Source organism: Oryctolagus cuniculus, chromosome 4 (assembly GCF_964237555.1).
Source record: "Oryctolagus cuniculus chromosome 4, mOryCun1.1, whole genome shotgun sequence".
NCBI lineage: Eukaryota > Metazoa > Chordata > Mammalia > Lagomorpha > Leporidae > Oryctolagus > Oryctolagus cuniculus.
In genome coordinates this window covers 173380983-173404615 of record NC_091435.1, presented here as the reverse complement: position 1 = coordinate 173404615, position 23633 = coordinate 173380983, and the positions used below count along the sequence as shown (strand labels likewise).

Sequence of the window (23633 nt, the reverse complement as noted above, 5' to 3'; positions counted from 1 at the left end):
TCAGAGGAGAGACATGATTACCGTTTTTGAAAATTTGTGGACCCTGTTTTGTGGCTCACGACATTTCTGTTCTTGAAACTGCTCCCTGTGCTGTGAGAAGTTGTCCTCTGCAGTGGGTGGAGTGTTGCGCACGTCTGCCAGGTCTGTGTGTCCCACAATGCACTTGAACTCGGCTGTATCTTTGCCGACTTCTCAGGGATCAGTTCATTGACCAGAGTGGAGTGTTGTCATAGTGCAGCTTACCCCTCCCTGTAGGTCTGCTGCTCTGTTCCATAAAACCAGGTGCTCTGGCACTAGGCACATACACACTGCACAGTCATCCTGTTTTCTCGTTGACCTGATCCCTTCATGTGGGGACCATCTTTGTCTCTCTCTTTATAGTTTGTTTTAATGTCTGTTTTGTGTGACATCCACAGAGCCACTCCTCACCTTTGGTGTCTGTGTGCAGGACACGTTTTCCCTTTCTTTCACTTTCAGTCTGTGTGTCTTTACTGGTGAAGTGAGTTTCTTGTAGACAATGTATTACTGGGTCTTACTTTTTTAATCCCTTCAGCCAGTCTGTGGATTTCAGTCGGGGAATTTAGTTCATCTCTATTCAGAGTTACTCCTGATAGTAATGGTGTCGTCTTGTCACTTTCTCCTGTTTCGGATGTCCTTTGTTCTGGTTACACTCTCACGTGTCTTCACCATGGTGGCTTCTGTCTGCAGGATGGTCACCCTTAGGCGTCTTGGTGAAGCTGCTCTGGTGGAGTGTCTCCTTCAGGTATGGAGGTTAGCTTCACTGCGCTCACTGTTCTCGGCTGGCGGTCTGTCTTTTTGGCGCTCAGAATACATCATTCCGTTTCCTCCTGGCCTCTGCACTATCTGATGAAGAACCTGCTGTTACTCTAATGGGGATTCCCTTAGAAGTGATCTGGCTCTTTTGTCAATTTAGAATTCTGTGTCGTACCTTACATTTTATTTATTTTCATTTTATTTGAATGTTAGAGGTACAGAGGTCTTTGGTGGCTGGTTCACTCCTAGATGCTCACGATAGCCAAGGCTGAGCCAAGCTGAAGTCAGGAACCTGGGAAAACTCAACCTGGGTCTCCCATGTGGCTGACAGGGCCCAAGCACTTGAGCCGTCACCTGCTGCCTCCCCACCTGCACGTTGGCAGGAAGCTGGACTGGAAGTGAAGTAGTTGGCACTGAAACTGGATCTGCCAGAAGTTAGCCTGAAACTAACAATAGTGTGTTCCTTTGGAGCATCATATCGCCTTGTTGTTTTCCTGTTTTTTTTGTGCCCCTCTGTAGATTTTGGCACATCTGGTGGCCCCGTTGAAAAGCAGCACTGGGACATGGGAGGCAGGCACCCCAAGCAGCAGTGTGACCATTTTTGAAGTTCAACTACAGCGTGTTGTGGTGGTGTTTTTTTTCCTGGTCTTGTCCACGTGAAGTCCTGTGGGCCTCTGTATTTGGATGTCTGTATCTGTCCATCCGGATTGGGGAATGAATGGCTATCATGTCAATAGAGAGGTTTTCTGTGCCTTTACTCTTCTCTCCCTCGAGAATCCCTACTAAAAGGACAGTATTTAATGGTATTCCACAGATAACAGAGGCTGTCTTCATTTTTTTTTCCCGATTCGGGTATTTCAGAGTCCCTGTCTTGTTTGTTTGCTTTATTTAGACTGGTGTTGAGGCTTTCAGCTGTATTTTCTATTTGACTTACTAAGTTCTTCATCTCTAGATTTGTTCGGTTCTGTCAGTATGGTACCTCTCCAGGTATCTTCATGATCATTCCTTTGGATTTAGCCAGCATTTTGTCATCCCCCTTTCTTTGTAGCCCGGTACTAAAGCAGTGCTCTGTTCCTTTTGGAGCGTATTGCCTTGTTTTCTTCATACTTCTTGTGTTCCCATGTTGGTTTTGTGCATCTGCATATCCGTTGTTTCTATCGCATTTGAAAGGGGCCATCAGGGATTGGAGGCGTTTTCTTTTTTAAGATTTCTCTCTTTGAGAGGCAGACTTACTGAGAGAGGAGAGACAGGTCTTCCATTTGCTGGCTCACTCCCCAAATGGCCACAGTGGCCGGAACTGAGCCGATCTGAAGCTAGAAGCTTCTTCCCAGTCTCTCATGTGGGTGCAGCGGCCCAGGCACTTGGGCCATCTGCCACTGCCCTCCCAGGCCATCAGCAGGGAGCTGGGTGGGAAGTGGAGCAGCCTGGACTCAAACTGGCGCCCATAAGGGAAGCCTCCATATGCCACAGCACCAGCCCCAAAGGCCTTTTTCTGGTGTTCAGTTTGGTAGGCCACTTTGGTCTCACCGATAACAGCAGTGGGGGTCTGGGACTCACGGGGCCTGGTGAGGTTACCTGGGTCCCTCGCGTGCAGCCGTCCAGCAGCTTCCATGCATGGACCTGCTGGGATGGGTGGGGCACGCAGGTCACCCTGCCACTGTTTGTGGGCCTGATACTTGCTCCAAGATGGGTGGAGTTCATAGACCCTTCAGTGCACAGAGCACTGGCCACTGTGCATGCAAGCGCCTGAAGGTGCAGGACCAGGTGGTGCTGGGATGGACAGGGCATGCAGACCCTTGTCACTGTGAGGGCATGAGGATGCAGGACCCGGACCCTTGGCTGCTGTCCTGTGAAGCCCTGAAGCTACAGAAGCGGCCTTGATGCCCTCCGAGCTGGTCTGAGAGGGTACAAAGCTCTTAGCAGCAGTGGGCAGACGCGGCTGAGGATACGGGACTCCTGACAGGAAACCCTGGTGTGCACAAATGGGCTCCAAGGCAGAGTAACGACCTGGCCGGCAGCCGAGCGAGTGGGGGGTGGCGTGAGGGGTGGCTCTGGTCTGAGCGGCAGATGCTTCTACTCTGGTCCTGAGGCAGGATCCCCTTGCTGTTCTTCATCCGGTCCCCTGCAGTGCAGAGCCCGGCCACGCGAGGGCGTCACGGTGGCTCTACCAGGTCCAAGGCCACGTGGCGTGGGAGAATGTCGGGGCCCTGGGGATGGGTTCTGCAGAGGCCACCATCTGCTGGGAGCTTGCAGACGCCGGCCGTGACGGCTTCCTCAGGATGTGCCCGCCACCGCCGGCTCTCTGCAGGCTGCGGGGGTTTTCACAAGGGCTTGCGCTGGATCCATACAGGGCTGGGCCTGTGCGTCGTGCCGCGGCCAGGACTGCCCAGTGGAGTGAGCGCGTGGGCTCCGTGCGGCTCTCCTCCGTCTGCCCTTTCCTCTGCAACGAGCCCGCCGCCAGCTGTGGGGCCGTGTCCTGGGGGCCCAGCGGCTCTGCTCCTGCTGCCGCCCCAGTCTCTGTCCTGCCAGCTTCCTCGTCCTCCCTCCTGAGCCCCGGCGCTCGTCCTCGGGCGCTCACCTCGACACGCAGCGGTTTGCTGGCGGGGGCTTGTCTGTGGAGGTGGCCGTGAGTGCTGGGTACCTCCACTGCATCAGCTCTGAAGTCCCCTGGAAACCTGTTTCTCTTGAGGCTTGTGGCATTCAGCCACTATCAGCGTGGGCTAATTTAAAGATGATTCCAGTTACAGAGTGCATGAAGACTGTTCCTTCCCTCGGGTTTCCCACAGTAAATTATCTTCACTATGGAAGATACTAACAGAGCATCAATTCAAGCTTTCTGAACAGTAAATACAGTGAATGTCATCGGAAACTCTTGTTCTCCAGGACTCTTTTTTAAGATTTATTTATTTTATTTGAAAGGCAGAGTTAGTTACAGAGACAGAGACAGAGAGGTCTTCCATCTGCTGGTTCACTCCCAAATGGGCTAGAATGGCCGGAGCTATGCCGATCTGAAGCCAGGAGCCAGGACCTTCCTCCAGGTCTCCTAGACAGGTGCAGGGGCCCCAAGGACTTGGGCCATCTTCCACTGTTTCCCAGGCCACAGCAGGGAGCTGGAGAAACCAGGACTCAAACCAGAGCCCATATGGGATGTTGGTGCAACAGGCAGAGGCTTAAATCTTTGCCACAGCACTGGCCCCAGTTCAGGACCTTTTAAGAAGCATTTGAAGTGACAATATATATCATCTGATGAGAGAAATTCACCAAAATATAGACCGAATCAGATCACAGCATGATCTAGGACATCTTCAAGACCCTTTCAGAATTCTTCACGGCACTTGTATAAAAACTCATATGCCGGCCGGCCCCACGGCTCACTAGGCTAATCCTCCGCTTGCGGCGCCGGCACCCCGGGTTCTAGTCTGAGTTGGGGCACCAGATTCTGTCCCAGTTGCCCCTCTTCCAGGCCAGCTCTCTGCTGTGGCCCGGGAGGGCAGTGGAGGATGGCCCAAGTGCTTGGGTACCTGCACCTGCATGGGAGACCGGGAGGAAGCACCTGGCTCCTGGCTTCAGATCAGCACAGTGCACCGGCTGTAGTGGCCATTTTGGGGGTGAACCAACAGAAGGAAGACCTTTCTCTCTGTCCCTCTCTCTGTCTAACTCTGCCTGTTAAAAACAAAACAAAACAAAACAAAAAACAAAACAAAACAAAACAAAAAAACACCTCATATGCCTAGGAGGCTTTGGAATTTCTTTTGGGATAGTTCAACCCCATCAAGTGTGCCTTAGGAGAAAGGTGTTCTAGAAAACTTGCATGTGCAGTGAACTTTAATCAGAAGCCATGTTAGGACACACCTGACTGTTTGTTTATAGTGGATCACCAAGCGTGAAGGAGCACTGCCCGTCTTCAGCCTTCTGTCCCAATGCAGCACGAGGACAGAGAGAACCCAGCCCAGAGGTCACCATGCGCCAACTCAGCACCTCTCAAAGACTCTGTATAGGTCGGGCAGGTTAGCGAGCTGCAGGATGTTTCCGTCCTCCGTGAAGTGTTTCGGGGGCAGCAGGTGGGAGCGGAAGGCCTTGTACACGACGTGTTCCACGGTCCACTTCCAGGAGTTCACGCTGGAGCCAGCGGCTTTGCTCTGGAAAACAGCACCGGGCCTCATGAGTCTCTGCACGGCACCAGCACACACTGGCCAACGGGCAAGGCGCCTCGTGGGCCCGCCTCTCGGGGATGCACAGGTTCTGAAGAAGCCACTGCTCCAGTGTGACAAGATCTGACCTGATCTTGGATCCTCACTCATGTCTGATCGCAACGGTAGGCAGTGCCTCATCTCATCTCTCAACCGGGGTGTTTCCCACAAGGCTCCACACAGGTGAGAGAGGAAAATAAACACGAGGATTACTGGGTCATCATCCCCACGTCCAGCCTCAGTGGTGTCACATACGAGAAAACGTTTTCTCATCTCCCTGCTTTGCTCGAGGTCCATTTCTCCAGTCCAGCGAGACAGCAGGGGGCGGGGTGAGGGTGCGCTGCCCTGCTGCTCCGCGGCCACGGGGAGCTTCCTAAAAGGACTTCGGCCCTCGGAGCTCGAGCCTGGAATCCCCGCTCGCCGCTGTGGGCCAGCAGCCCGAGCCCCCACCGGTGAGTGCAGCGTCCCACCTCGCCGCAGAGCGCGGCTGCAGCAGCGGCTGAGGTGGGGAGACAGGTGGCTCCGTGTCGACTCTGAGGCACTCCAACCCCCTTCACCCCTGAGGAGCACCGTCGCCTAAGAGCCCTGGCTCTGTCAAGCTGCCTGCGAGGCTGAGTGACACAGCCTTGTTTCCACAAGTGGGTGGGCACAGAGTGAGGACAGCTAAGCAGACGGAGGACAGAATCTGAAGACCCGAAGACGGGCCGCAGGGGGAGGAGGGACCCATCGGCCTGGACGACCCGGCTCCCTCTCGTTCTCCCTGGGGAGGCATCGACCATTTCTGATTGCGCTGCGGAGGTACGTTCGTGAACAGAAGGGAGTAGAACTCATGAATAGAAGCTGGCCCCTGTCTTTGAACCTGGTACCATACAGACAGTGAACCCGGCATCTGGAGGTCAACCTCCGGGTTGCATGGGGCCCTCCCAGTCCTGGGGTGCAGGGAACATCCCACGGTACCTGCTGGCCTGACAGGGTCGACTCCTCAGATATGTACTGCTTGCGGACCGAGTAGAACATAGCACATTCTTTACTGAGGCTCTCAAAGCATTCCTTTTCTTCATCCCAGTTCACCTGGTCCAAAGAATCAATACCTCAGGATGGGTCCATTTTCATTTCTGAATAGCAGTCAGACTACTTAAAGCCAGAAACCTAACTCTGACTTTTGAAGCCTTCAGGCTGTGCTGGCAGTGACCCGGCAGGACTGCAGCGGCAGGTGTGATCCCGTGCCCTCTGCCCTGCGCCCTGCCCATGCCCGCTTGCTCACCTCAGTGGCCAGTCGAAGGATGAAGAGGGGCAGGCCCTCCAGAGGGGGCACATAGTTGTCGATCAGCAGGGGTAATCCAGTGAGGTTCCCTTCCTGACAAGGAGACAAGAAACAACGCTGTGAAACCAATTCAAACAAATGGCACTTGTCCAATGCCGCGTCAGGCCTGTGCTCAGAGCTGGCACTCTGGGTGACAAAGCGCGTGCTGGGCACGGAGGGCGGAAGGACCAAGTACTTCAAAGGAATGCTCAGCCTAGTGTGTTGCAACATAGCCTTTCCTTTCGACCACGAAACCCAAGACAGAAAAGCCCCAGAGGTCAGGGGGAGAGGAGGAAGAGAAAGCAAGTGGCACAGTGTACTTCCTGCAGCCTGCAGGGACTGTGGGCCCGGGGCTCCCTGGTGTCCAGGGCTCTCAGCTTGGGAAAAGCAGTGGACACGAATGGACGACAGTACACTGTGTAGTCTAGATCCAAGGGGGGTATACAAGGATGTCGCCCATGTCAGCAGAGCTTCTGAAGGGAGGCCAGGCCTCCTGGCCCTGATCCTGACGTGGACTCATATTTGAAGGACACAACAGAGGTATAGGAATGGCTGTTGGGGCCGGCATTTTGACATGCTGGGCAAAGCCACTGGACGCAATGCCAGCATTCCACACGGGCACTGGCGTGAGTCCCAGCTGTTCCACCTCTGACCCAGCTCCCTGCTACGGCCCAGGAAAGGCAGTGGGAGATGGCCCCAGTGTTTGGGCCGGATACCCACGTGGGAGACAGCTGCAGCCACTGGCGCCTAGCTTTGGCCTGACCCGGTCCTGGCCATTACAGCCATCTGGGGAGTGAACCAGTGGACGGAAGACCTCTCTCTCTCTCCAACTCTAAATTCCACATAAATACATAAATAAATCTTAAAAGCACTGGCTTTCCCACCTCGTCAATTTCCAGGGAAAAGTAGTCTGCAAGCATCTCGGCCTTCTTCTTGAGGAACTCCACGATGTACTCGGCGAGCCCCTCCTTGGGGCCATCCTCCTCCGTCCAGCCACTCTCAGGACTGTCCAAGGCCAGCATGGCGAGGTCAAAGAGCGGAGCCGGCTCCTGGGGGAGCAAGGACGGTGGGCAGTGAGCCTTCGCTAGAATGTGCAATGACGCCGTTTTGAGAAGAGAGGCGGCGGCCGCGGACGACACTCGCTCCCCACGCCCGCGAAGGCAGGCTGAACGGTGCATGCCAAGCCCACTTCTCCTCCCAGTGGCCGCTGCAGGGGCCAGGGGGACTGAAAGCTTGCTCATCCGGTGGGAAGGCTGAGGTCGTGGAAGGTACTCTGCGTCTCTTCCAGGACTCCGTTTCACATATCTAGAACAGATCATTTTTGCCCTTTGCCTCACTCGTAGGGGAGGGAGACTAAGAAGTTAAATTGAGTAACATTTCAAGAAATTCTGGTGAGGAAAGACTGGAATCTACAGTGAAGAACAACACGCCCGGGCTCCTCTTCTCACGCTGTTACTACGGTCATGCTGTATCACGCCACAGACCCACACAGCACATTGTTAACATTTTCACAGTAGGAGTCAAAGGGTCATGAGAAACCCAAGGCTTATGCATCCAGTAACAGCTTTAAAATACAGAAAGTGGGGCTGCCTGCAGTGCTGGCATCCTATATGGATGGCCCCACTTCTGATCTAGCTCTCTGCTGTGGCCTGGGAGAGCAGTGGAAGATGGCCCAAGTCCTTGGGCCCCTGCACCCGCATGGGAGACCTGGAAGAAGCTCCTGGCTCCTGGCTGCAGATCGGCACAGCTCCAGCTGTTGCAGCCAATTGGGGAGTGAACCAGAGGATGAAGACTTTCTCTCTCTCTCTCTCTGCCTCTCCTTCTCTCTCTGTGTAACTCTTTCAAATAAATAAATAAATCTAAAAAAAAAAAATGAAGTAAAGAATTTTAAAGAGAAATAGGCAAATTCACAATTAACAGCTAACGATTTCAATATACCTTTTCTCAGTAATTGATAAAACAAGAAGAAAATGAGTAGAGAGAGATTTGGGCATCACTATCAACTTGATACACCTGACATTTATAGAGCCTTCTAGTCAAGATCAGAATACAAATTCATTTCAGGTACTCCAGGAACGTTACTCACAAGGATACACTCTGGGCCAGGAAACAAGTCTCAGGTGTAAAAGGATTCAAGTATTTTGGTTCTCTGACCAAAATAAATTAGAAATCAGTAACAGATAGCTGGAAAATCCCCAAGAGATAGGAAACTAAGTATTACAGTTAAAAAAATCCATTTTAAAAATCCTGATTTATTTTTTCTGCATACTTTTAAGAAGAAATCAAAAGAGAAATTAATGAATGGGGTATCTGGCACAGTGGGATGCACACAGCCCATGAGGTGTACAGTATCAGAGTGCCTGGGTTCGAGTTTCGGCTCCACCCAACAGATCTATGAATATTAAAAGAACCAGAACTACTATGAACAACTTAAGGCAATAAGTCCAAAAACTTAGAAAAAAAAAGCCAAAAACAAAAACAAAACAAAAACCTTGTGCAAGAAGAAACAGAACTTGAATAGTCCTATACCCATTAAAGAAGCTGAGTTTGCTGTTAAAATCTCCCCATGAGTCATCCCTAAGCCCAGATGGCTTTGCTGGTGAAGTCTATCCAGCAACAAGGAATAAAGAACACCAATTCTATGCCAACTCTCTCATAAAACGGAAAAGCAGGGGACGCTCCCCAGCCCACTGTGTGAGGCCAGTACTGCCTTGATACTAAGGCCACACAAATGTAAGGAAACATGTTTATGAACATGATGCTTATTAAAACATAAACACTATAAGCAAAATTTGAGCAAACTAAATCCATAACACATTAAAAAGATAATGCACATCATGACCATGCATGGTTTCATCTTAGGATGTAAATTGGTTTAACATGAAAATCAGAATAATTCACTATATTAACAAATAAAAACAAAAATTGTATGATCTCAATAGATGGAAAAAAAGCATTTGAAAAAAAACCAGCATCCATTCCTAAACAAACACCCCAAGCACACAACAGAAGGGGCTCCCTCAGCATCTACATGACTCTGTCTTTGCATATCTAATGGTGAAAGTCTTCACACTTTCCCTTAAGATCAGGAAAAAGGGAAGAATTTCCATCCTTATCACTCTGTTCAACATTGTACTGGAGGGTGTAGGTAGTGCAATCAACCAAGAAAACAAAATCAAAACTCATCCAGGATTGTATGGAAAGTAAAGGGGAAGTAAAGCTACCTTAGTCTCAGAAGACATGATCATCTGTGCAGAAAAATCTAACAGAATCTACAAAAAACTGCTCGAGTTAATGAGTGCAGCAAGATTGCAAGATACATGTACTTCTTTTAAAAAAACACAAAGGCAGAGTTAGAGAGAGAGGGAGAGACTGATGCACTCCCCACATGGCTGCAACAGCCAGGTCCTGGCAGGCTGAAGTCAGGAGCCTGGCGCTCCATGTGGGTCCCACAGGTGGATGGCAAGGACTTGGGCCATCCTCCAGTGCTTTCTCAGGAGCGTCACCAGGGAGCTGGATCGGGAGTAGAGCAGCCGGGACTCAAACTGGTGCCCATATGGAATGGTGGTATTGCAGGCGGTGGCTTAACCCACTATGCCATAATGCCAGCCCCGAAAATGTGTATTTCTACATACTAGCAATAAACAACTGAAAATTGAAATTAAAACAATGCCATTTACAACAGCATAAAAAATATGAAATCTTGGCCGGCGCTGCGGCTCACTAGGCTAATCCTCTGCCTAGCGGCGCCGGCACACCGGGTTCTAGTCCCGGTCGGGGCACCAGATTCTGTCCCGGTTGCCCCTCTTCCAGGCCAGCCCTCTGCTGTGGCCAGGGAGTGCAGTGGAGGATGGCCCAGGTGCTTGGGCCCTGCACCCCATGGGAGACCAGGAAAAGCACCTGGCTCCTGGCTCCTGCCATCGGATCAGCGCGGTGCGCCGGCCGCAGCGCGCTGGCCGCGGCGGCCATTGGAGGGTGAACCAACGGCAAAGGAAGACCTTTCTCTCTGTCTCTCTCTCTCACTGTCCACTCTGCCTGTCAAAAAAAAAAAAAAAAAAAAAAAAAAAGAAATCTTAAGGCATAATCCTAAAAAAGGATTTTATCTTCATGTTGACCTACAGATTCAACACAAACCCTAGCAAAATCTCAGCAGGCTTTTTTTGCAGAGTTAGGTCACATGAAAAAAGTAGCTATGCAACTATATTGGCAGTATGATATTTACTCTAAATTAAAAGCAGGCATTGAAATGTCTTAGAAGAAATGGGCTAAAATTGTTAGTGGGGTTGTGTCTGGACCACAGCTTCAAGGAATGTTTATTTTTATCTCTTTCCAAGTTTTCTTATGTGGATATGGATTAATTTCCACGGCAGTCATTTGTGTATGGTGGCTATTAAATGACTATCTGGCTAAAAAGTATAAAACATTATTAAAGATACCTTCATGTAGACATCATATGACACCGAAACTATTCTAAGCATATTTAGAAACCTTCAATATTCTTCAAATAAGATATGAATGTTGAGCCATTTTGTTCAGAAATGCCCAGTAGTGGAAGTTTCGGAAGTTAGAAGGAGATAAACTTACCGATAATCTCAGAACACCAAAATTGGCAAAATCATAAATGAGTATCTGGTAGAACAGCTCTTCACTGAAAATAAAGAGAAAATGACTAAGGCAAGGCTGAAACCAGGCTTGGGAGCCAAGCAACAGGGACACAGAAAGAGAGAAGACCCCCGAAACACGGGTGGGACACACGTGCTTCTGCCTGCCTGTGGGAACCGGTCAACAGTGGAACAAGAAGTCTTACTCCTCCAAGAGCTAGGAGTCCAATGTCAGCTCCAGCCAGGGCTTTGGGTGAGCCGTCCTAGGACCAGGTCTGGCCTGCTATAACCCATGCCCTGGTCCTGCCTCTCTGGGACTGATCTCAGTGGTTTCTGACACCCTGGAGTGAAATTTTGAGAAGTTATTTGATTCACCCCTCCCCTTCCCTATTTACAAAGAATCCTATAGCTCAACTTTTTTATAACTCACCATTAAAAATTACATGGAACAGTACAATGAGAGCAGGAATTGTCCTAAATAATCACAAGTGGACATAAGGCCAAATTATCCTACACGGACACGTGGGTGTAGGATGACGCACTGGCTGGCAGCTGTGGAGTACACAATGTGTTGAACTACTTACAAAACCACAGAATTGGAGTATGCCCCATTTATACGGTACTTTATAGTTCTTCAAACAATCTGAATCTTATAGTTGTGGCTTCACAACTTTCCATTCATCAAAGCCTGCATTACGGTGGGAAAACAGGCCCCCAGTTATGGCCTGGCTGCATGTCAGTGAGCAAAGTGGCAGAGGAAGGAGCTGAACGTAGACTGGACTCTGACCCTGGTTCTCTCCCTAGGATTTTCACTGTCTTACCGGGAAATCACTCACATTTACTAACAGCTGTAACCCTGGGACTGGCCTGGATTTCTATTTGGGATATGAAAGAATCTGAATGCAAGTGTCATCTGGAGCCTTGGAAGCCACACATTTAGAAGAGCAACGGAGTAGAATTCCCAACAGATGAGCGACAGCTCACTATCCAAGCCTAAGGATCCTAAACACACAAAGCGGAGCTTGAACACAGAAGCACAACTGGGTTTCCAAGCCTAGGAGAATGAGTTCTGAATATCCGAGGAGGGATGTGTGTCAGGAAGGGGCAGCTTCCACGTTCAGGGATGCTCCCATGAATCCACACAGTGGCTGCCCCGCTCAAAGGGCCAGGCAGCACTCTAAGGCCACAGCCAGCCGGCAGGGCAGGAGTCCGCAGAGAAGGAAGCGTGTTTCAGCTTCCTCCCAGATGCGCTACTGTTTCAAGGACACATTACCAGGGGTTGGAGACCCAAGAGGAGCTTACCACCCAGGTCCCTGCAAACAGTCGGCAGGAAAGTCACCACCTATGCACTGTGCAGATGGCACTGCTGGGGTCTCCCCTGCCTGGGCTAATCAACCCCCATGGCTCTGGTGGCTGGAGGAAGCCTGTGCCATATTCTCAACACTGGGAGAGGAAACAAAGCATCAAGTCCCTTCTCTTGTGTCTCCCACAGTACTTGGTGCACTCAGCAGATTCTAGAATTCTCCAGCACCTCGAAGCCCTCAATACCTGTGAACACCAAGCACCTACCAAGGAGAGGCTTCTCAGGGTATTTCTTCTTTTCATTCTTTTTCCTTACCCCCTCACCCCAGATTGTTATTTCTTACACACTCAGAGTCCTGCAGGCCAAGCAGTGCTACCCCAACTGACACATGCGAAACCTGAGACCTGCTTAGGACAGTAACTCGTCCACGGTCAGGCACACGGGATACAGCTGAACCTAGGTCTGAAGCCACGCCTGTCTGACTGCGAAGCCTATGTCCTTTGTAACTCACATCATGTTCCCTCCAGCTCTGCATGCTCGTGTCCTTGACACAGTCTTCTCACGGCTTGGCTTTCTTCACACTCTCACTCACTCACCTCAGTTTGGTGGTGTTGAGAAGGTACAGCTTGGTCTGATGCTGCGCCAGGGCCCACTGAGGATTCACACAGCCCACGAAGGAGGAGTCACGCAGCATCTCCCGGAGAGCTGGAAAACACACACCCTGGTAAGACGCCGTCCTAGCAGCACCGCTCCACCGTCCCACACGCCACGCAGGAGCCGCCAAGCACGCAAGGTGCCTGCAGAAGACAGACAAATATCTTCTTGATGGCACAATACTTTCTTTTGTTAAAGATTATTTGGAAGTCAGAGTTAGGGAGGGAGGGAGGGAGGGAGGGAGGGAGGGAGGGAGGGAGGGAGGGAGGGAGAGAGAGAGTCATCTGGGGAGTGAACCAGCAGATGGAAGACTTCTCTCTGTCTTTGCCTCTGCCTCTTTGTGGCTCTGCCTCTCAAATAAATTTTTTTAAAAAAATTAATTTATTTGAAAGTCAGAATTACACATATAAATACAGGAGGAGATAAAGAGAGAAAGAGAGACAGAAAGACAGGAGACTACTGTGCCCAGTGCTCAGCCTACCCCCTCTTAAAGGGCAGCAGGCCAGATGGCCACCCTGAGGCACCCCTGAGAGTGTGTAACCACAGTCTGGTCCTCACACGGTTCTGCAGCTGGTCTGTGGGAGCCAGGTGCCTGAAAGCCGGAAGTGGATGCCGAGCTGAGATAGATACTAGGCCTGACTGTTCCCGCAGGGCCCTGGGTAGAATCAAATGCAATTCTCTCTAGAGAAGTTCATCTTCGATCCAGGCTTAAATAACCCTCCATAGATGAAGTACCCCTACCTAGCAATCAAAAAGTGACAAAGAAACAAAGCATCAAGAACTAGAATACAGAAGAAACCTCAGAGTGAGAGCTGCAAAGGTTCTAGAGATAAGCGTCAGACCAGGACACAAGAGAAGCCTGCACAGTGTGCGCGACAGGCAGTGACCCTGAGCGCAAGCAGCAGGGCCCAAGATTCCCAAAAAGGCAAACAGACCTTCTGAAAATGAAGAAGCTAATAACCAAGACTTGAACCAGACTGAACATACCAGACAAAGCTGGCACCATGCAGCAGAGAGGCAAAGAGATGGAAACTATGAAGACAGCTTACATGACCTGAGCGATAATAACGAGGGCAGTTCTAAAAGTTCACGGAGACAGAATTAAAAGATGAGTTTATTTTGGTGCAAAAAATTTTGAAATCCATGCATACTTTATTCATAATGCGCTTTCCATGAACTTTTTGAAGACCCCTCCTATTTGTTCCAGAAAAGGCAGGAGCTCTGGTGTTTGATGTGTCCGCAGACCAAACACCTGAGAACACTCCTGAGCGATGGAGGATGTCGCGTCTCAGCTCCAGGAAACCCACAGGACCCACATCTGCTCGTCACTGCAGGGTATTTCAAAAAAGATCTCAAAAGCACCCAGAAGAAAAGACAGGTCATCCACTGGGTCATAAAATAAAAGACTGAAGGCTGGATTTTCCACAGCAATAGCAGAAATCAGAAAATGATAGGAAAATACTCTTAATGCACTAGGAAAAAATAACTGTCAAATTTAAAACTCAACCAAAATATTTTTTAAAGTAAGAGTGAATTAGAGGGCCAGCACTGTAGTGCAGCGGGTAGAGCCGCCACCTGTGACACCAGCATCCCATATGAATACGTCTGTGTCCCAAATGTTCTGCTTCTGATCCAGCTCCCTGTTACTGTGTCCGGGAAAGCAGCAGAAGATGGCCCAATTGTTTGGGCCACTGCCACCCATGTGGGAACCCTGGATGAAGCTCCTGGCTGTGGTGTGGGTCGGCCCTGGCCGTTGTAGCCATCTGTGGAGGGAACCAGTGGCTACAGGATATTTCCCTCTCTCTTGTGTGTCTCTACTTCTCTCTAACTGACTTTCAAATCAATCAATCTATCTTAAAAAAAGAGTGAATTAGACAAAGCAAAATTCAGTTTGCCACTGTTATTATCTGAATGTTTTGGTCCTCCCAAATTTCATATGTTGAAATCTTAACTCTCAATGTGATAGTATTAGGAAGTGGGCCTTGAGGAGGTGGTTAGCTTTCCCTCATGACTGGGATCAGAGCCCATATGAGAGACCTCAGAGAGCTGGCTAGCTCCGTCTACTATGTAAGGATGCTGCTAACAGGTGCCACCCATGAGGAATCGTGCCTTCACCAGACACAGAATCTGTCAGCACCTTGACTGTTGCTACTAGAACTGTGAGAGATGAATTTTTTTTTAAAAAAATTAAGCATTTGAGCCATCTTCCACTGCTTTCCCAGGCCATATCAGAGAGCTGGATCAGAAGAGGAGCAGCTGGGACATGAAACAGTGCCAGAGATGCCAGGGCCCTAGGTGGGGGCTTAGCCTACTATGCCAGAGTTGCCCTGAGAGATGAGTTTTGATTGTTTGTAAGCCACTCAGTCTATGGTGCTTTGTTACAGCAGGACCAAAGGTGAAGAGAGCCATCAAAGGCCCCAAGAAAGGTCTAAAGGAAGGAATTAAGACCAAAAATATGACAATACCAACATATTATGGAACAATTAGATAGTTACATGGCAACTGTGAATCTAACACCCCCCCCCCCCCACACACACACATACAAAATCAATTCCAGGTGGCCTAGTGACTTCCATACAAGCCTTTTAAGAAACATTATGAGCATATCTAAAATTATCCAAGAATCAGGAAGAATTTCTTAAGATAAAAAGGAAACTGTAAAGAACAATTGATAAAAATCTGCTTATATTATACCAAGTAATTTCTTATTCGTAAAACAAGTGTTTCTAAGAGAAAGCTACCAGATGAGCACAAAACTGGAGGAAGATATTTTCATGTGCCGGCGCCGTGGCTCAATAGGCTAATCCTCCGCCTTGCGGCGCCAGCACACCGGGTTCTAGTCCCGGTCGGGGCACCAGATTCTGTCCTGGTTGCCCCTCTTCTAGGCCAGCTCTCTGCTATGGCCCAGGAGTGCAGTGGAGGATGGCCCAAGTGTTTGGGCCCTGCACCCCATGGGACACCAGGAGAAGCACCTAGCTCCTGGCTTCAGATCAGCGCAGCGCGTTGGCCATTGGAGGGTGAACCAATGGCAAAGGAAGACCTTTCTCTCTCTCTCACTGTCCACTCTGCCTGTCAAAAAAAAAAAAAAAAAAAGATATTTTCATGTAACTGGCAACTACCTAAAATATATAAAGAACTCCTAACATCACTCAGAAATATAAGAAACTCAACAGGAAAATGGACAGAAGTCTGGAATAGACACTTAATAGAAGGGGTTATATACTCAACTTTATCAATAACCAAGGAAATAGAAAACAAAAAAACTCCACCATCAGATATTGTTTCACAGAGGAAACGCAACTTCTCTACATTGCTGGTGGGAGTGTAATAAACACAGTCTGTCATTTAAAATTCTCTTAAATACAAACCCGGAGCCAACCCACTTATCAGCTCATGGCCAAGAAGAGGGACTGAAGCCACCTGAGTTCTCTGAATGTCTCCACAGAACCAGGCGCTCAGGAGGTGGAATCTAGGACCCAATGTAATCACAGCTACAGGTAACAAGATGGCTAGCACTCGGATCACAAGTTGTGTGTGTCTATACGAGGGATCTTCCAGAAGTTAAAGAAAATTACAAGTTTCCTTTGGTATAATAAAATTTTAAAATCCATGCACATGAGGGATTTTCAAAAATTCATGAAAAATACCTATCAAGAAACTAAACACGGATTTCAAAGGAATTTTTGCACCAAAATAAACTTTTAATTCCATTTTCCACAGACTTTCAAGTACCCTCATATGTAAAATACAGAAAACACTATATAATTCCATTTGTAACTAAAAAAAAAGCAGTAATACAAACATAGGTGGTAAAACTATAACAAAAAGGAGAGGCAGAATAATGACAAAATGTAGGCTAGCAGTTACCTCTGGGGGATGGAAACAGGACAGGGAAGAAGCATAGAGGAGCGAGGTGGAACTGAGGTTGCCAGCCCTTCCCTGGAGCCTCGCCTGGGCTGCAGCCTCTCCTGCACGGCCCGGAGGCCCCCCCCCCCCCCCCACGATGTGCACAGGAAAACACAGCTTCTCCAGTTTTGTTCCTTAGAACCGGCACTGGCTCAGCATAACCAATGTGGCTGCCAGCTGTGTCAATAACCTTTAGCTCATTCTAAGGTCATTATAATAAAAGGACCATGGCCTACACCACTATTCCCATCATGCACCTGAAGCCATGACACTTCTGAGATTTCCAAAAAGGGCAAGGGACAGGCAGCACTCATGCCCTGCCTCCTTGAATACTGAATTAAGCTCCACCCCAACACCACTCCCAGTGCCCCTCTGGTCGTGGGAAAGGGTGGCCTGAACCGTGGGGGGTACACTTCTCTCCAGAGAGCGTACTTTCCAGCTGCCCCACAGCAGAAGGTGAGGGGAACGCCCTGTTGTTAGCAGGCACAGGCCCCACGGGCATTCCCTGGCTTCTCCTGTAGATGCCACATACATGTTCTGGACATCTGTGGATGTTTCAGCATGTGTGGATATACTTTTGCATGTTGGTACTTCAAAAAATCCAGAGAGGCCAATGTTGTGGCACAGTAGGTTAAATACCGGCATCCCACATGGGTGCCTCTGGTTTCAGTCCTGGCTGCCCCACTTCCAATCCAGCTCCCTGCTCATGGCCTGGGAAAGCAGTAGAAGATGGTCCAAGTGTTTGGGCACCTGCACCCACATGGGAGACCCAGAAGAAGCTCCTGGCTCCTGGCTTCAGATTGACCGATCAGCTCTAGGCCAGCTTGCGGCCGTTGCGGCCATTTGGGGAGTAAACCAGCAGATGGAAAATCTCTCTGTTATCTCTGCCTCTCAAATAAATAAATACTTGAAAAAACAATCCATGGGAAAATGAAATTAAAAGGTAAGTTATTCTAGTGCAAATTTTAAAATTCATGCAGTTTTTTGATACGCGTTTCCATGACTGTTTTGGAGGCCTGGTACACATGTGCCTGTACTTCACACATGCACACGTATGTGTTTTACAAGGGGCAAGAAGGTGAAAGCAGGGCTGTGGGTCCGGGCACAGCAAGAAGCCTGTACGTCATGTCTTTAGTAAGGCTTTTTTTTTACGTTTGGGCAGCACAAGGGAGTTCTCTTTCGTTACGGAAGTTCTGAGACACCACCACCACCCCCACAGAAGGGAAGCACTTCTGCATTGGTAGAAGTGGGGTCCCCTTTGTTCTCACTGGGAACTCAATGTCTCCATAGGATGTTCTGTGTAGGCGAAAAATGATTATTTTAAAAGCTGGGGAACATCAAATAACCTTGAATAATGAGGCACTGGAGGGAAGAGAAAGCAGCGGGACCATTAGAACAAGGTCACAGGGTTTTACACGGGAGTGCTTGTGGACTGCTCAGACGCAGCCAGGCGACTGCACTGCAGCTCTGCCCAGCAGGGCGGGCAGGGAGGCGGCTGCCACTCACGGAGCCCAGGGCGTTTCTTCTCTGAGCCTCTTCACGGCCTCTCAGCGCAACTCAAAGGACCTGCACTGCACTCCTCCCCGAAACGCCCGCAGGGCACCAGACGTGTGTAGGTATTTACCTACCGTTCTGTGAGCAGCCAAGTGAGCCAAATCCTTGTGTGCTTCAGAGCCAAACCACACATCTGAGTTCATGACCAAGGCCCTGGGTCTCAGCACGCTGTCCTGAAGGAGCAAGCAAAGCCCAACTGGAAGGGCAGCCAGGCCTCTAGTTCCTGATGCCCACGGGCAGGCTACAAGCCTCCAAGCGCCCTGCTGGACGCTCTCCATGTCCTTCCTTCTACCTAGCACTGCAGCCCACTGTTAACCAAACGCTGCCCACAACACCATGGTATCCCTTAAGGGAGGGTCATGGCTTGCTTACTTTGACTTCTGCCTCTGGGCTTGGCACAGTGCATTTGTACACAGGTCTTGGGTGAAGTCTGCTGACCTGATCATGGACCAAGAGGAACCATCACCATGTACAGTATGCATACTTAGACCCAAGATATTCACCAAACACCAAGAAAATACAAGCTGTAGATTTCTGGAGACAAAAATGTTAAGTGGAGCTGGTGCTGTGGTATAGTGGGTAAAGCCACTGCCTATGGTGCCATATGGTTTTGAGTCACGGCTGCTCCGATCCAGCTCCTTACATCAGCCCGGCAAAGCAGCGGAGGATGGCCCAAGTCCTTGGACCCCTGCACCCACTTGAGAGACTCACAGAAGAAGCTCCTGGCTCCTGGCTTCGAATCGTTTCAGCTCCAGCTGTTGTGGCCATTTTGTGAGTGAACCAGAGGATAGAAAATCTCTTCCCGCCCCCCACCCAACCCCCGTAACTCTGCCTTTCAAGTAAATAAATAAATCTTTTTTTTTAAAAAAGTTAAGTATATTTTCCCATTGAAATGACAGCAAATATTTTAGCTTATCGCATTCCTCACTCCTGCTGATTAGATTAAACTACAGGACTAGCAATGGGTAACCCCTGAGATAAGGCTAATTCCACAGAAAGCTTATCTGAACCCTGGGCCTTCCGAAATTCATCTCATACAGTCACTGAAAGCGCATCTACCAGGGAAGGGAAGTCCAGCAGGCTCAAGAGAGTAGTCTGACTGGTGTTCAGCTGCAACCCTGCTACAACACCCATGCCATGGCTTCACCTCTCAATCCCTTGCTTCTTCAGCAAATAGCTACTAAGTTCTCAGGCCAGGCACCCAGGCTGAGGCAGTGAGCTCAAGACATGCTCCCCGCGGCTGGCAGGTAAAGCCTCCATCTGTGACACTGGCATCCCACATGGGTGCCAGTTTGAGTCCCGGCTGCTCCACTTCTGATCCAGCTCCCTGCTAATGGCCTGGGAAAAGCAGCAGAAGATGGTCCAAGTGCTTGGGCCCCTGCTACTCACGTGGCAGATCCAGAAATAACTCCTGGCTCCTGGCTTTGGCCTGGGCCAGCCCTGGCCATTGCGGCCATTTGGGGAGTGAACCAGCAGATGGAAGATCTTTCTGTCTCTCCCTGTAACTCTTTCAAATAAATCTTAAAACAAAAAAAAAAAAACAAAAAAAAAAACAAAACCCTTATCCCTGCATAGACAACACATGGATGAAATAAACAAACATGCAAGTGCGGCCAAGAATACTCTTACAAGGGAAGTGTCTCTTCTTTTTTGCCTGGGCCAGAGGGGCAGCTTCACCGGGGGTCAGCCAACTGGTAGTTACTGGACTTCCTCAGCCAAGCTGAGCCTCAGAGGAACCCCAGTACACATTCATCCTGAAGTCGGTGAGTGGGCCAGGGTCCACGGCAGAGGCGCCCCTCTGAACTGCGCCTGCTGCTGACAGAGCACCTCAGGTGGTTATCAGCACGGCTGAAAAGGGGCTGTGGGAGTGGCACACGTCACAGAGCACGAGAACCAAGCTTTTGGATTTACCTGTTGAGTGGGGCTTCCCGCATGAAGGCTTTGTCAGTGAGGCCCGTGTCTGGGCCTGTCCCACTAACCTGACCTCTCCATCACCATTCCACTTTCCCCATCTTTAAAACAGAGATACCCGCATCTGCTCCGACTCCCTCACAAGACTACTCGAGAACTAATGAGAAAACGTATGGTTTAGACCGCCGAGATTCAGCAAGCCTCCACACCTGATCAAGCGTGTTCCTGCTCAAAGAGTTTGATCATTCACAAGTGTGCTGAACTGGAACTTCAAACAGCCTGCTCTTGCAGCATGAGGGAGACTAGCCCTTCAAGAAAACTCAGGCAATTCCAAATCTGAGTCTGGAGGAAGACCACTAAGTCAAGCACCAGCCCGCCTCCTGGGTGCTTGTCTCAGTTAAACTTGCTTTAAACGCTCCAGGCTTGAAAGCCAGTAATGGAGGAAAGAGCAACTGCAGCAAATCGTGGAAAAAACTCAGAAGCCAACTGGCAGCTACTCTGCAGCTGGCAAAACCTCAGTCACAGGAAGTCCTCACCCCGCCCAGTGCAGAGACACTCTCTGTATCTTCTCCCACGGATAAACAAAGGCCCCGAGTGCTCGGAAAAGAGAATGAACAGGGAAGGCAAATTGAGGCCTTCCTGAATTAGCTCAGAGTAGATGTAACTGAGACAGAAAGAAATGTAAGAGGCCACGGAGTCGGAAGCGTCTATTTCACAAGGCTAAGGGTTAGTGGGAAGGGGCGGAAACGCTCCTCAGCCGCTTGTTTCTGTGCAGGAATCCAGATGCTCCTATCCAAGATATCTTTTCTTTTTCTTTTTTTGACAGGCAGAGTGGACAGTGAGAGAGAGAGACAGAGAGAAAGGTCTTCCTTTGTCGTTGGTTCACCCTCCAATGCTGCAGCCGGCGCACCACGCTGATCCAAAGCCAGGAGCCAGGTGCTTCTCCTGGTCTCCCATGGGGTGCAGGGCCCAAGCACCTGGGCCATCCTCCACTGCACTCCCTGGCCACAGCAGAGAGCTGGCCTGGAAGAGGGGCAACTGGGACAGAATCCGGCGCCCTGACCGGGACTAGAACCCGGTGTGCCAGCACTGCAAGGCGGAGGATTAGCCTAGTGAGCCGCGGCGCAGGCCTCCAAGATACCTTTTGCGACCGTGCTGCAATTGTTTAAATGGAGAAACACGTAACAGATGAAACACGGAAAGGTCGTGGCTGAATGACGTGGACTCCAGTGCAGGGACAGGAACTGGAGCCCTGGCAGAGACCAGACTGGGAGCGTCACTGTCGGACTCACACAGTGGGCTCAGAGCGGTGCACCTCAGTCCCTGTGCTACTTCAGCCCCGGGAGCTGAACACCGCCCTGTAACTCCTAAAACCATTTAAGTCAGTTTTGAAGTAACAGAGGCCAAGATGGAGTTCTACACTTAGGTAGTCTCAAAAGCTACTTCTGAGGAGGGCTAATGACAACTTAGTAGTCTTCAGGACCTATTGGCTCCTTTCTATGAAACCAGTGGTTTAGTCACATTTCATATCTATTCCACACAATGATCTTCAAGGGAAAATTCAGCTCTTATTTTTGTTTTTACAATGATACACTTTCAATTTACTTTATAATCATAAACTTAGCTTTCCACTAAATAAAGAATTCAACAAGTAGTAAGTAGAAAAACCACTGTTCCTCCCCAGTATAGACACAGGCTACGGGCACAGAGGGTGCGCCCACATCTGAACGCAGGGCTACCTCCCAAGCCTGTGCACTTCCAGCAGTAGCTGAAATGTGCACTTTCGGGCCACAGGATAAGAAGTCTGCCAACCACTGCACAGCTTTTAGCTAAAACAGAAACAGGCCGGACATTACTGAAATGACTGCTTCACTGGGAGTCCTATGGTTAGATGGTGCTCACACATTCTCACTAAAATGGAGTTGTGTTCCTCCTTTCTCTTCCACTCAAAACTGTCTTGAAGTTGCTGCTGCCGTGGGATAGGAGAGGTCTTCCCAGCACACTGGTGGGCACCCCGACAACACGCCACGCTCCCTGTCCCTCCGAGGCCCAGGCAGACCTCAGCACTTACGTACTCTCATGTCCCCGCTCATTAATTTCTTCACGGAGACTCAAAACGCTGGTGAGGTTAATGATTCTCCTCCGGGGCGTGCAGGCTGCTGTCATTTCCTTCCGGGACTCATCTTCCATCATTTCCACAGCAGAATCTTCTCGACATCTCTTTCTGCAGGGAGGAGAAGAACTGGCAGGTAGTAACCGTTCTTTATTAGACTCACTAAGCCGAAGTCTGTGTGTCGCATTGTGGAACGGGGGCAGGTTCTCTGTGGGAGCTCCCCAGGAGCAGGCCAGCATGGTCGGCCTGTTTTCCGGCACCTTATCTGTTAGTGTTCAGAGCCCAGCAGCTGGCCACGCAGCTACGTGGAGCAAGAACATGGGATCTATCTCAGCCTGGCAGAGCTGCAGGGCCCTGAGCAAGGGAACTGACCCTATCAACTCCCCCTCATCCATCCCTCCGTTCATTCCCCCATCCATCCATCCACCAGACATTGTTATACACCAACTAAACAGCAACGGACACTTCAAATTGCAATAAAAGTGAAGAAGAAAATAAAACAAGGTCACAGAAAGCTGGGAAGAGAAGACAAATGGACAAAGGTGTCCTCTGGCAAGGGGTGGCAGCTGGGGTGAGACCTGAGTGATAAAAAGCCAGAGCTGCCCTGGGCTAAGGGAAAGCCTGGGCAAGCAGAGGGCGAGCGGCTCAGTAGGCTCACATCAGCCTCAAGGGGCTGGGGCACTTCCAGGCAGAGGGCAAGTGCAGTGGGAAGCCACTGGGAGGTGTTCAGCAGAGCAGTGACACAATATGATTTACAGTAAAAAAAAAAATAATAAACAACTTTGCTGTGTGTTAAATATCAACTAGTTCCTAAGTGCTCCACAAACGACAATAACCCGCGTGGCTGTTAAAAGCATTAAACGAGATTATACGTGTGAAGTATCCAGCACAGGGCGTGGCTGCCCAACAAGTGTCAGCATCCTTTACCACTGCCCCCAAAAATCCTTACAAGTTGTCTTGCTAAGCAGGCTCAAATGAGGGTGGACGTTTGTCCCAGGAACTGACCCTATGTGGGACTCCTGCATCCCATTTTAGAGTACCTGTGTTTGAGTCCTGCCTCTACCCTGCTTCCTGCTACAGTGTCACCCATGTGAGAAACCTGGAGTGAGTTCCAGGCTCCTGGCTTTGGCCTGGCTCAGCCCTGGCTGTTGCGGGCATTTGAAGAGTAAACCAATGAATGGAAAAATCTCTCTATGCCTTTCAAATAAAATGAAAATATACAAAGAGTAACTGGAGCTCAGTACCTGATCTAAGTTCAAATGGCCAGTTAATGCCAGGGTTTGTGATGGCCAGCCACCAACGAACCAGGACAAATGACCTGGGC

The 23633-nt window shown here is 49.8% G+C and overlaps 1 protein-coding gene across 7 annotated transcripts in view; it reads right to left on the bottom strand.

The window, feature by feature from the left end:
* Window positions 1–4581: 4581 nt before the first annotated feature.
* The window catches only part of MLH1 (mutL homolog 1), a 43619-nt gene continuing 24567 nt past the window's right edge, over window positions 4582–23633 (bottom strand). For 3 of the 7 annotated variants that reach the window (XM_002716167.5, XM_070072959.1, XM_070072960.1), the window contains 7 exons: window positions 22272–22420; window positions 12768–12876; window positions 10852–10915; window positions 7152–7316; window positions 6229–6321; window positions 5922–6035; window positions 4582–4913 (listed from right to left, as the gene is read on the bottom strand). In XM_002716167.5, coding sequence (XP_002716213.1) covers window positions 4746–4913; window positions 5922–6035; window positions 6229–6321; window positions 7152–7316; window positions 10852–10915; window positions 12768–12876; window positions 22272–22420 — 862 coding nt within the window. In that variant the 3' untranslated portion in view covers window positions 4582–4745. Of the gene's footprint in view, window positions 4914–5921; window positions 6036–6228; window positions 6322–7151; window positions 7317–10851; window positions 10916–12767; window positions 12969–22267; window positions 22421–23633 lie in introns of all 7 variants that reach the window. The other 4 variants (XM_051858955.2, XM_051858956.2, XR_011388277.1 and 1 more) reach the window with 3 other exon arrangements.